Source organism: Lethenteron reissneri, chromosome 22 (genome assembly GCF_015708825.2).
Source record: "Lethenteron reissneri isolate LAM-NWPU_2019-01 chromosome 22, ASM1570882v1, whole genome shotgun sequence".
NCBI classification, from domain to species: domain Eukaryota; kingdom Metazoa; phylum Chordata; class Hyperoartia; order Petromyzontiformes; family Petromyzontidae; genus Lethenteron; species Lethenteron reissneri.
This window is the reverse complement of record NC_083800.1, coordinates 5,360,078-5,373,526: the sequence shown is the minus strand read 5'-3', so window position 1 is coordinate 5,373,526 and position 13,449 is coordinate 5,360,078. Positions and strand designations below refer to the sequence as shown.

General features: G+C 40.5%; 1 protein-coding gene across 1 annotated transcript in view; it reads right to left on the bottom strand.

Annotated features, from left to right (window-relative positions):
* Positions 1-3,743: 3,743 nt before the first annotated feature.
* The window catches only part of LOC133345552 (disintegrin and metalloproteinase domain-containing protein 12-like), a 158,691-nt gene continuing 148,985 nt past the window's right edge, over positions 3,744-13,449 (bottom strand). Inside the window, exons 19-23 of the mRNA XM_061556433.1 lie at positions 13,160-13,307; positions 12,657-12,774; positions 11,092-11,328; positions 10,045-10,202; positions 3,744-5,020 (exon numbers count right to left, since the gene is read on the bottom strand). Coding sequence (XP_061412417.1) covers positions 4,948-5,020; positions 10,045-10,202; positions 11,092-11,328; positions 12,657-12,774; positions 13,160-13,307 — 734 coding nt within the window. The 3' untranslated portion in view covers positions 3,744-4,947. The remainder of the gene's footprint in view (positions 5,021-10,044; positions 10,203-11,091; positions 11,329-12,656; positions 12,775-13,159; positions 13,308-13,449) is intronic.

Below are 13,449 nucleotides of genomic sequence, written 5' to 3'. Positions count from 1 at the left end.
GTTTTACAAGTTTTTTAATGGTAAAAGTTTTTAATAAAAAAATGTTTTACAATTTTCAATGTTATTGAAAAAAATTATCATGAAAAATGTTGCGAGAATCTCTTACACATTAGTCTTGGGTGAAATAAATGTATTTTTGTAGGAAGGTACAGAGGGGAAAAGAGGGCCATGAAGTTTGCTATCCCAAAAATTTGGTGGGAACCCACTGACCACTCAAGCAACTGCTACTTCTGAATGGTGGACCCTTCCAAACGTCGAACTGGCACGAATGCACCTGCTATCACGTATCCGGACCTTCATCCATCGCCCCGGTGCCACACTTCCATGAGCTCCCCGTACCCACTCCTCCGGAGAGAGAACAGCCGTCTTTAGAAGAGAGCAGCAAGTCAGAGAGCGAGGAAGACGTAGATCCAGATGACAATTTCAGAGGTGGAGCTGAGGAGAGAAACCCAAACTACCCCAACCAAAAAGACATCAACGACTTGATCAGAGACCTTGAACTCACCAAGTCTAATGCCGAGCTTTTGACTTCAAGGCTCAAGCGGTGGAACTTGTTGGATGAATGTGTGAAAGTCGCAGATCAGAGGAAGCGTCACCAACCTTTTTGCAGCTTCTTCACCAGTCAAGATGGGCTCTGCCTCTGCCACAAATGTGACCCGTCTGTGCGAGGCAATTGGAATCGTCTGTAACCAGAATGAGTGGTGCCTCTTCATTGACAGCTCATTCAGAAGCCTTAAAGCCGTGCTGTTCCATAATGGTAACAAGTACCCGTCTCTTCCCCTGGCTCACTCGGTGCACCTCAAAGAGGATTACAACAGCATCAAGACCTTGCTGTACGTCTTAACGTATGATGAGTATGGCTGGGGGGTCATCAAAATGGTGGCATTCCTGATGGGTCTCCAAGGCGGTTTTACCAAGTTTCCCTGCTATCTTTGGCTTTGGGACAGCAGGGACACCAAGGCACACGACCACAGGCAGGAGTGGCCACAGCGGCCCGAGTTCTCTGTGGGGAGGAACAATGTCAAGTGGGAGCCACTGGTGGACCCCTGGAAGGTGCTGATGCCACCACTGCACATCAAATTGGGCCTTATGAAAAATTTGTCAGAGCTGTAGATAAGGAGTCGGCAGCCTTAAAGTACCTTCAAGACTTCTTCCCTAAGCTGTCTGAGGCAAAGGTCAAAGTCTGTGTCTTCGTCGGACCACGGATGAAGAAGATCCTGGAGTGCAATGAAATTCCCAACAAGCTCACTAATAAGGAGAAAGCAGCTTGGAACAGCTTTGTCGCAGTGGTTCGTGGCTTCCTGAGCAATCACAAGGTCGAAAACTATATGGAGCTGGTTGAGACTGGTGAAGAACTACGGCACAATTGGCTGTAGGATGACCATCAAAGTCCATATCCTTGATGCTCATCTTGATAAATTCAGGGAGAACCTGGGAGCTTACTCAGAGGAGCAAGGCGAGCACTTCCACCAGGATATATTGGACTTTGAACGCCGCTACCAAGGACAGTATAACGAGAACATGATGGGAGACTACATTTGGGGGCTGATTCATGAAAGTGTTTTACAGTATAATCGTAAATCTCGACAAACTACTCACTTATAAATCTTTTGTAGTCATTTTTGTGTTAGTTTAGTATAAATGCATGTTCATTTTGATTCATGTTTTTTATTTCTGACTTTATGTGAACGAAAATACACAAATTCGCCCGTTTTCTCATTGAAAATAGGTAAATTTCAAAATATCACTGTCCTGGTCACAAAAGCAAAGTTTGTGGGGAATTATAGCCATTTTCTATAAGCAATTACGAAATAACACTACCCAGGAACAAAAATAGTGTTAAATAGTGTTATAGGTGATTTATGAATAGTACAGTAAAAGTAAAAGCCATGACGCACACTCGACAATCCATAACATTACCACACTTAATTAGAAGAGTCAAACTCTCAACACACGATTACAATGACGAAGTGTGATGTCCACGAAATAATAATTGATGTGATCTTACATTAAGATAAATATGCAAGAATTATCCATGGTATAAGTGGCATACTATCTGAAAAAAGTACACAAAAAGAGCAGAGAGATGCACGTTTGCATCGACACTGAGAGGCAAGAATGAGGCACGTCATGAACATGGATTAGGAAACACATTATAGACGGTTGGTTCTGTACGGTGTGAAAGAAATTCAACATACGTGCAGGTATGAACACATCACGACTGTAAGAGATGATGGGTGAACCGGTGATGGAATGGCAGCCCGAGGAGAAAATCTGCCTGGGAGGACAATCACTGTTTTAGAATCAGAAACTTTATTTAGACCGTCGGAATCTAATGAGCTTTGAAGTTCATTTTTCACAGATGTCCACTGCTGCAGAGATGCTTCGATGGGGTCAGCACGTGCGCAGGATAAGAATTGTGCAGTGAAAGAACTCTGCGGGATTGCTACAGCATTGGGAGGACTTCGTCTCCAAGCAGATTTACATTGGCCGACGGTGACGATGGGGCTATTTTAACGTTACAACATCATGCTGTGCATCACATGATCAACCACTAATGACGTCACAAAGGGGTGACGTAGGGTATTTCTACAGCATCCTTATTGCTCAAGTTGTGGTCGCTTCGTGGCGTCGGTGACCTCGAGGGCGTTTTTGAGAAACGCGTTCCCAGCACAAGGTGTGCTGGGAACGCGTCGTGGGTCAAGCGAGCTGCCACCGCAGCTTTTAACGTCCACAAGCAGTATTTGGTGAGGACATTTCGTGCCGATTCCGCTCAAATTGCACCGCCCTTAAAAACTAGTTTTTTTGCTTGTTTAATGGCAGTGTTAATTGACGAAAATGTTTTTTTTGTTATTCCTGTTATATGTACCGCTGCCAACGCAATAGCACGCGTGACATTGTGAGATACGGCTCAGGGAGGCCTTCATCCAGCAACTGATTAATCATGGCTTATGATGATGATGATGAATGACGTGTAGGAAAAATGTTGATATCTAAATGCTATTCTATGTTTTGCTATTCCAGCGAATCGCTAAATGTTCAGGAGCTAAATGAAGCCACAAGATGGCTTCAGGATAGAGTTGGTGGAGTTTTGCTATTCCCTCCTCTGTTAGAGTGCAGACTGCAGTGGTTTACTATGCGGTCCATAGTTTGGGCTGCATGACCACATTACCACCGGGGCTTGTCTTCACATATTCAATTCATGGGGGAGATTTGCGCATAGGCCTGTTGATATTCTGACGCGGTCGATGATTACACCAATATCTTCTAGGATTGCCAAAGCCAGGAGGTGCGATATTTGAGTCCCCAATGACGTGTTTAGGGGCCGTCCATAAATGACGTCAGCGCACCTAGGGGGGGGGGGTCAGATTTTTGTGACGATGTGTGACGGGGGAGGGGGGTTGAGAAATGTGGCGTCACATAAAATGCTCAACTTTAAATAAATATAGATATGTTATAACAACGCTAATTGTTATAACACCGCTCCTACAACATCAGAATTCAGCGCCACGTTAAATACGCACTGCAATGACAATAGTTTAAAGCGATTTGAAGAATGTTTTATTTTCAAAATGGAAATATGGTTTTGGGGGGAGGGGCAGAGCTTTGTGACGTCATATTTGAGGGGGGGGGGGTCTGACTCTTTGTGACGCCGTGTGACGAGGAGGGGGGGGGGGGTCAAAAATCGTCCCAAATCGCGTGACGTCATTTATGGACGCCCCCTTATTCTGTGTATCTGCTTTGTTCCACTGTTCGCCAGCACCATTGTTGTTGTTGTTCCATACTCAGTGAACTGATGAATATGCAGCAGTTTAGCTTCAAGGCACATTCTTATAAGCAGTCAGAAGATTTGCATTGTATTAAAAAACACTATCTACTTTATTTTTGATGTTCAGATTCAACGATTCAAACAATCATATCAGGACACTTTGGTTTACATTTTTAATTTAAAATACAGCCTCCCAGTTCTCATAAAATATTTAGTGCAGGCTGTGACTAAATGACAAGACTGCAATGTTAATCAAATAATCAAATCAAATCAAAATTGTAAAACTGACAGTTGTGTGTATTAAAAAAAGCAAGAAACAACGTTGAGTAAACGATTAAGTCGGTTTAAAAATGTGCAGTGGTAATTATTACAGATTCCTATCGCTGCAGCAGTATGGGGGCACCACTAAAAAGAGTATGTATAAATGCACATAATGTACAATTGTATTAAAATTATTGTAAATGTACAATTTCACCCTTACCAAATAAAAATATATATACCACTAAATTGGATCTTTTTTTTTTACTTGGTGCACATGATATACAGTAATTGCAGGATGTAATTGAACCTACCCGTGACACCATAGAACAACAATTTAATGTGTACAACTGCTTTCGGTGCCATTAGATTTTACCATTAAGGAAACACAAGGGTGCAAGCAATTTTACCAACACATTAATTAGGGCCATTATTATTTTTTCTTAAAAAATATGAAATAATATAAAAACAAAATTCACTGCAGCTTAAACAAAAGCAAATGCAAGACATTCTTGAAAAAAAAAATTGAATGTCTATTAAAGATAGTATTATTGTGCAATCTTGTAAATAAAAAGTGTACTGTATATGCGATATACCATAGTACCTGAGTAAAAAAAAAACCCAACATAATACAAAATATCAGGAAATTAATCAAATAAAAAAACATCGTAGCACTCCGTTGACAATGCGTTGAAGTAGACATGTTGATGAGTGCCATAACTTGGCACTTCCGAAGTGCACGGTCACCATTACCGTATCACGTCATTCACAGGATCTCAATGATTAGAATGCGAGAAACCGTATATATATAAAAAAACAAATCAAAACAAGAAATGTTTATATTCACAAGTCCTTGTGGAACTTTTTTAAATAGTGCAAATCGTATTGGATCTGTTTTACTGCCGGACTGTGGTTTCTTGCTATTTACGAATCAAGTAAGGTGGCACATTGGGTTTCGGAGACTTGGCCTTCTCGGGTTTTCCTGGAGCCGGCCTGAAAAAACGAGAACACAGGAATCAAAACCCTCGCTAAATGGAAATACTATGACCTAAAAATAGCCGTTAATATGTAGGTTTGCGCGGTTTGTGCTGTGCTGGCTCTGTGATGCGCTATCAGATTGTCGTCCTGCACGATATTTGGTGTAATGCCTGATGTTTTGCTCCAGGCGGCTCAGCCGCAGAGCGAGTGGCTTGCAATCCTAGATTTAAAGTTTTCGTGACTGCAAGGATTCATACTCTTTGGTTTTTTCGGTAAAGTCACGTAGGTAAAAAAAATAAAATAAATTAAATCACGACGTTTCGGGTGCAACACAAGCATCCTTCTGCAGGTGGGGACAACTTAGCGAAAGCACACTTAAGCGAAAGCACACTTAAGCGAAAGCACACTTAGGCGGTGTGCTTTCGCTAAATTGTCCCCACCTGAAGAAGGACGCTTGTGTTGCGCCCGAAACGTTGTGATTTAATTTATTAAATTTTTTTACCTACGTGACTTTACCGAAAAAAACAAAGAGTATGGCTTGCAATCGGAAGGTTGTGAGTTCAAATCCTATTTGGGAGTCCTATAGAAAGATTATCCCCTGCCATATTAACGCAGAATTTCCATCACTGGCTCAGGGCTGTAAATGGAGGATCAGAAATGGCTCAATGTTCATTTGATCAATAACTCACTTCAAATTACTTTTTTTCTGAGCGCTTAGAACCCAAAATACATCAGAGAGCGAATAACAATTGTTGAAAATTATTACATTGTTGCTATAGTATTGTTACTATTATTATTAATTACTGGCTATAACACAGTCTATGTTGACAAATGGCTACATAGCCTATGTTTAAGTATAGCGATTTTAGAGGTGTATATTCCAATGGACATTCTGTGCAATTTAACAATTTTCCAGCAGAGGTTCTACGAGTCAAATTGTGGAGCTTTCTGAAGCCCTCACAGAAAAGGGGTTTTGTTTCTCTTCTTGGTTCTTTCGGTAAAGTCACGTAGAAGGGAAGTAATAAAATAATAAAAATAAAACATAATAAAATAATTCTCACGACGTTTCGGCCACAACGCAAGCAGCCGTCCTCAGGTGAAGAAACAGGTATGTCGGGGAGACAGCGTCTGAATGAAACACCACCATGCTTGGAGCGTATATTTAAGCTGGGTTGGAAGGGGGGAAGGGCGCCTTGACAAAATATTTTGCATATCAAGAGGAATTTAGCATATTTATGGGATATTTATATCCCATAAATATGCTAAATATAAATTTTATGGGATATAAATACCCCATTAAAATGCTAAATTCCTCTTGATATGCATCCCTGCAGTCATGAAAGCTTTAAATCGAACTAGGGGTTTTGTTAGACTGCACAGACATATGTGTGATGAGGTGCTGGTAGTATCAGAGAAACCGACTATATAAAAAAAAAGCTTTGCCAGCATTTGTGTTTTTGACAACAATAGTTTGGCAATGTTCACTTGTGCAGAGTTCAGACAATGGTCAAATGGTGAGACGGTTTAATTGATGAAATTATTTTAATTAGGACCTTGACTATTGTGTTATGTGTATTTTAACATGATTAAATATTTAAATATAATGTCATTAGGTGTGTTGATATTACTGCAATTTTACACGAGGGGTATACTTAAAGAATTGTGATAATTATAGTAATTAAGGTGAGGAATATAGGAAAATTATAATGCAACACATTCTTAAAAGGCAATATCCAATGGGAGCGGTATATTTAAAATCAGCCATGGCATTGTATAAAGAGCACAATTTAGAAAACTGCAGGCCAACTCTCATTACATTTCCTCATTCAATATATAATAAGTAATCAAGCATAAACAACTTAAAACACAGACCGTTGGCAAAAACTATTTAGTACTGCATCAGCTGCTATGCAAGATATTGGGCACCCAAGTATATTTTAAGCATTAATAATGCTATGAAACGGGTCCATTGCCCAAAACGTCGTTGATTATGTTTTTTCTTGACAAATGTGTTGAATTGTTTTGTGGATTACTGCCACCGAAGATAATACATATAAACATTATATAATTGGTGGGACAAATATATATACTGGAAATATGGACCATTTTTTAAATCCTTTATATTAAGTTCGCTTGCTTGCTTGCGTGCTTGCGTGCATGCGTGCTTGCTTACGACCGTGCAAACCTTTCGGTCGTTTTTTAACCCACTTCCCGTGATCCAATCGAGCTGACATTTTGCACACAGACTCGTTGTGCGAGACAATTAATGTTCGTGAAAAAATTTTGCACAAATTTTACACTGTTTAGGGAAAACAAATTAAATTTTTAATTACCAATTGTTTAATACTGCTGACAATCATCTGACCCATAGGTGGCAGCCATCTCAAGCCAGAGGACGAGAGGACTCTAGCCGCCACGTATATAAAGGATTTAGAGTGAAAAACTTTGTTTTTACGGGTTATACTTGTTTAAAAATCACATTGGAGTGCTATGCAATCATCTCCTGGCAAAACCATGCTCAGGACTTAAAATGGCTCAGGCCTTAAAAGGAAGTCATCCATGCTGCAGGATTAGCACTCTTAATAAAGACAATGCAAATTACTTTACCAGAAAAGCCTCACACTGGAGATTATGCATTAGGATGTTTCACTAATACCATTAATATGTGTTTGCCTTGTGGAAACCGAAGCATCCCAGGCATACTAACGCATAACACTCAAAGCTCCGCACAGATTTAGTTTATCCGCAGATGGAATACTAAATATAAGATCTTTGATTGGTGTAGACCTTCAGGCGGTGTCGGGGCTTTCTCCTACATTAACGTTAGCTGCCCTGCCCATCTCTAAACCTTTGTGAACAGCTTGCCCTCAGAGGCTAACCTCCCTGTTCCTGATGACGATCGCTTGTGTTGCGATCGAAACGTCGTGATATTTTTTTTCCACTTTATTTTTATTATTTTATTGTTTTTATTTTTCGATCTACGTGGCTTTACCGAAAGAACCATAGAACATAGAATATATACATCAATGATACAATTGATTTATAAATAAATTATCCAATTGCTGTAGTGCCATCACCTGGCCACATCAAAAACTGCAGCCCCATCTCGACGAAACAAAAAAACCAAGCAATCAACCGTCTAAGTGCGAACCGGGCTCAGTGCTTCTCAGCTTTCGAGGTCAGACACGTTTCAGCGGATTCAGGGTGATTTGGTCAGGCATAAGCAATAAAACCACCCGGCTACCTGTCTGCTTCACATTTAACCAGTGTTAATTAGTCGAGATTGAGTCTAAGTATTCGTCGAGTGTATGGCAACCTTTGGAATTTTAGCCAAGACATAGTCTGTGGATTAAATTAAATTTAAATTGGTCAAAAATGTCATCCACTTCCAGTTATTAAATGTTCTTTTGGGGACACACTTTTTCTCCACCCCCCCCTGACCCCCCCCCCCATCCCCCCCAATATCAAGTCAGCTAATCAGTGAATTCAGTACATTTTGACAGATGGCTAATAACCAATGGTGGGCTTCCTGGGTGCGCTGCTGTCTCCAATGCTGTGACGAAATTATCTTAAATCTTGATTTGAAGCTTTCGTGACTGCAGGAATTCATACTCTTTGCTTCTTTCGGTAAAGTCACGTAGTTAGAAATAAAATAAAATAAAACAAATCACGACGTTTCGATCGCAACACAAGTGCCTGATGGCGACCGCTTGTGTTGCGATCGAAACGTCGTGATTTGTTTTATTTTATTTTAGCTTCTAACTACGTGACTTTACCGAAAGAACCAAAGAGTATAAATTATCTTCGCCTGCATTTTTGTGCAGGCTCGTTAATTCATCTGGTCACAGTCAGTCACACCTTTGGCCTCGGGCGAGCCCCAGTCGTCTTCATCGACACGCTTGTTAACTGTTTGTCCGCTCATGGAAAACATTTTGTCCGTGAATATTTATGACATCAACACAACATTTCGATTTAAAGCTTTCGTGACTGCAGGGATTCATCTTCTTGGTTCTTTCGGTAAAGTCACGTAGAATGGAAGTAATAAAATAATAAAAATAAAACCTAATAAAATAATTTCGATTTAAAGCTTTCGTGACTGCAGGGATTCATCTTCTTGGTTCTTTCGGTAAAGTCACGTAGAAGGGAAATAATAAAATAATAAAAATAAAACATAATTAAATAATTTAAAGCTTTCGTGACTGCAGGGATTCATCTTCTTGGTTCTTGCGGTAAAGTCACGTAGAATGGAAATAATAAAATAATAAAAATATAACATAATACAATAATATTTTATTACTGCAGGGATTCATCTTCTTGGTTCTTTCGGTAAAGTCACGTAGAAGGGAAATAATAAAATAATAAAAATAAAACATAATTAAATAATTTAAAGCTTTCGTGACTGCAGGGATTCATTTTCTTGGTTCTTGCGGTAAAGTCACGTAGAATGGAAATAATAAAATAATAAAAATAAAACATAATAAAATTATTTCGATTTAAAGCTTTCGTGACTGCAGGGATTCATCTTCTTGGTTCTTTCGGTAAAGTCACGTAGAATGGAAGTAATAAAATAATAAAAATAAAACATAATAAAATAATTTCGATTTAAAGCTTTCGTGACTGCAGGGATTCATCTTCTTGGTTCTTTCGGTAAAGTCACGTAGAATGGAAGTAATAAAATAATAAAAATAAAACATAATAAAATAATTTCGATTTAAAGCTTTCGTGACTGCAGGGATTCATCTTCTTGGTTCTTTCGGTAAAGTCACGTAGAATGGAAGTAATAAAATAATAAAAATAAAACATAATAAAATAATTTCGATTTAAAGCTTTCGTGACTGCAGGGATTCATCTTCTTGGTTCTTTCGGTAAAGTCACGTAGAATGGAAATAATAAAAACATAATAAAATAATATAATAAAATCAAATATTATGTTTTATTTTTATTATTTTATTATTTCCATTCTACGTGACTTTACCGAAAGAACCAAGAACATCAACACAGCATTTAACCGATGTCAGCTGCATCAGCTTCAAGCAAACCTGACGGGCCGAGCCTCCGCCGCTGGTGAAAAGCGAGCAGCCAGCGCAGCCATGTTGGGACTCAGGTTCTTGGCCTGGGCTGCGGGCACGGGGGACCGGCATGGGTGTACTGGCAGAGGTTTCCTTGGAGGCAGTGGCTTGGGTGAGCTCTGCGTGACCTGCACGAGAGATAGGAAGGAGAAATCAAAGGTGAGATTTCATCCGCAAGACTAATGTCATGCTGCATAGATAAAGTTGCGAAACTGAATTCTCTTGCTGATGCCACTGCTGGTGGAATGACCTCCGCTAGAGGGAGCTCTAGAGAGCCCCTATAAAGGATATTTTGGACTAACACTTCCACACTGGCCAAACATCTTAGAAGGTGTATCTACACTTCCCCACCACACGTGACCGATCAATCGACAGACTGGTGACCCGCTCCATACTGATGGGTGTACAGAGGCAAGGGAGATGGAAGAAACTTGCACCATAATATAATTTGCCACACCAGCAGTTATATCCAGAGACCTTGGTATTTCAAGTCCAGTGTTCAAAACCATGACACTACGGCAGCATTTAATCATGCTGCTAAGCGATACAATGAGGGATGTTATTTCTATTGGCTTGGGGAGAATTAGAAATGGAAAAGATAACCCTAAAAAGACCTTTTTATAATTTTTTGTGAGCCTCCCTTGTCATATCACACTCTCACAGCATGGCAACCAACGGTACACAAAAGAAAGTCATTATTCTATTATATTCATTCCACTGTAATGTGCAGAGTGAAAATACAAGTTGAGGTTGCTCAAATAAAACACATTTGTTGCTATGGGAATTTTTGTTTTAGAACGGCCAATCCTTATGACACAGTCTCTTTGCAAAGGGGATCCACTTCCAAGCGATACATGTTCATATTTTCTGGTGCCATTATCATCGGATGCATACTCTTGTTGTACCGTGAATAAAAACTACACTCGCATGTGTGACAACCCGACCTGATGTGTGTTTTAATTTTACAGATTAAGTTTTGTGAACCAAAAAAAAATATCGCACAAGAATTAATCTCACCTCCACCAGTCTGGTCTGAGGCCCAGATGGCAGTGGCTTTGCTGGTGGCCTCGGCACTGCAGGAGACGCAACTGCCTGATGATGGTTACCCGTCTTCGCGAGAGGTACGCAGGGCCGAGGAGGCCCTCCCGGACCCTGTGGCCTTGGAGGAGCGTTCGACGCTTGCTTTTTGGCCTGCCCGCTCAAGGGCAGAGGCCCCCTTAAAGCCGGCGGACACGTTCTGGGATTGTTCTCAAGCTGTAGGTGTGTGAATATACACAGCAAACGGGTGACGCAGAGACCACAGTTGATGAAGGTATTGCGTTTGTCAAAGTAGTATCATAAATTGTTCTGTTTAATTTTGGTAGGTTTGGGGGGGGGGGTGATTTATTTGACCAGACTGAATTTTAGTTTTCCGTATCAAGGTAAAGGTGCATCTCTGCAATTGCCTGCGAATGCCACTGCTAGCACAAGGGCCTTGACTATAGGGAGCTCGAGACAGCTCCACGAGAGGGCATCTTAACCTATTTTTTCCATGCTGGCCAGTCACCTTGGAAGAGGTGGGATTACCCACACTTTATCCCACCACATGCCACCTACCGACTGACTGTGGTTATTTACATTTTTACTGCTGGGGTGGGGGGGGGTAGAGGGAGGAAAATGATCTGGCCACCTCTGTATTGCAAGTCGAGTGTGATAACCATAACATTACGGCAGCATCCCGATGTTTTCCAATTCATTTTAATTTGCCAGTTTGCTATGCAACATTAAATATTTCATTAAAAGGATTTGGGGATTTCTTTAGACTGCGAATGCACTCCCATAATTTTGAACTGTAAATTTCGATTGCATGTACAATAACATTCATACATATATTTATGATTTTCATACGATTTTTCTCATAGATATTAAAAGCACACAGACTTATGTACAGTATTATATTTCAGGAGTCGCTGCTATAAATTATGTACAGCCCTTCTGTCAATCCTCTGCTGGGGAGTATCCTCTTGCCGTATGGGTTGTGGGCATTATATGACCATACTTCATCACCCTGGTCAGCGGGGGTTGGTGAAGGACGTGGATCATAAATATGGAAGCATAGAAGTACTCTACAATGCAACAATGAATTATGCAGCCTCACAGTCCTGTAAACAACCTAGCCGTGCATAGTGGTCACCCATACAAGCACCATCCCAGGTTCAACCTTGTTTAGCTTCAGAGATCCGATGAGATCGGGCACATTTGAGCTATTTAGGTCCCATAATGTCATGAGACGTGTATGTAAATGTGACTTTACCGAAATAACCAAGAAGATGAATCCCTGCAGTCACGAAAGCTTTAAATCGAAATTTAAAGATGATGTTTCAAATATTTGTTTCGTTATATTCATTTATATATCTGTGATGTTGTATCTTAATATTTGCATCAAACATAATTTAGTTTTGAAAACAACTGTGAAGCTGTAAAGTTCCACGTGTAAAAAAAAAACACGGACTAAAATGGCAAACTCAAATTTTAACGCATTCAATGAGTAAACAAAAATGTTTAGCAACGGCAACAATTGGATTCGGGAAAGCGGCGCATACCATCTGAATGTCCTCATGGTGAACGGTCACCATGTGTGTTCGTTTGCTTGCAGCCACCTGGTTTTCATAGCCGGGATTGGCTTGCCCTCCATCCTTGCCAGAACGACCTCTCCCCTCCCTGAAACAATCACAGCAGTTGATGTATTGTCCCCTTCATTAACTTTTCGACCAATTTAGCATCCATAAACGTAGCGCGGTCTCGCTGCAGATTTTTTTGTACTTGGCACGAAATGTTATTTTTCTACGTATGTATGCATGCATTAGAAAATGTTTCTTAGATTATTATTTTTCACTCCAGTTGCCTGGGGCTGGGTTTTACCATTCAATGCATCAATTTGTGGCATACATCTTCAAAGGATGAATCAAGAACAGGTCACCGTGTTCATGTCTCAAAATATTAAGAGAACACTTCACTTACAAAAAAAATAAGCCAGTAAAACACAGGCTACAAAGGGGTTTAAGGAAATATGTATTGATGAGCAGTGTGCAAGTGGTGCGCTTACCTGCACATATGAAAGAAGTGCTCTTTGCGGGTTTGGTACTGCTGCCATAACGTGGTCCGTTTGCGGTAACAGATGTACATGGCGAGCCCCAGGGAGGGCAAGATGAGAAAGAAGGTGACCATGAGAGCCACCATCAGCTCACATTCGCCTGGACAAACATATTGAACAGTCAATTACTTCTGAACACAAGCCACTCAATGTACACCGTCACACTGAGCTCTCTCTCTCTGTCTGTCTCGCACACCCACATCCCATGTGCACAATCACATAAACATGCATACTGCACTGTT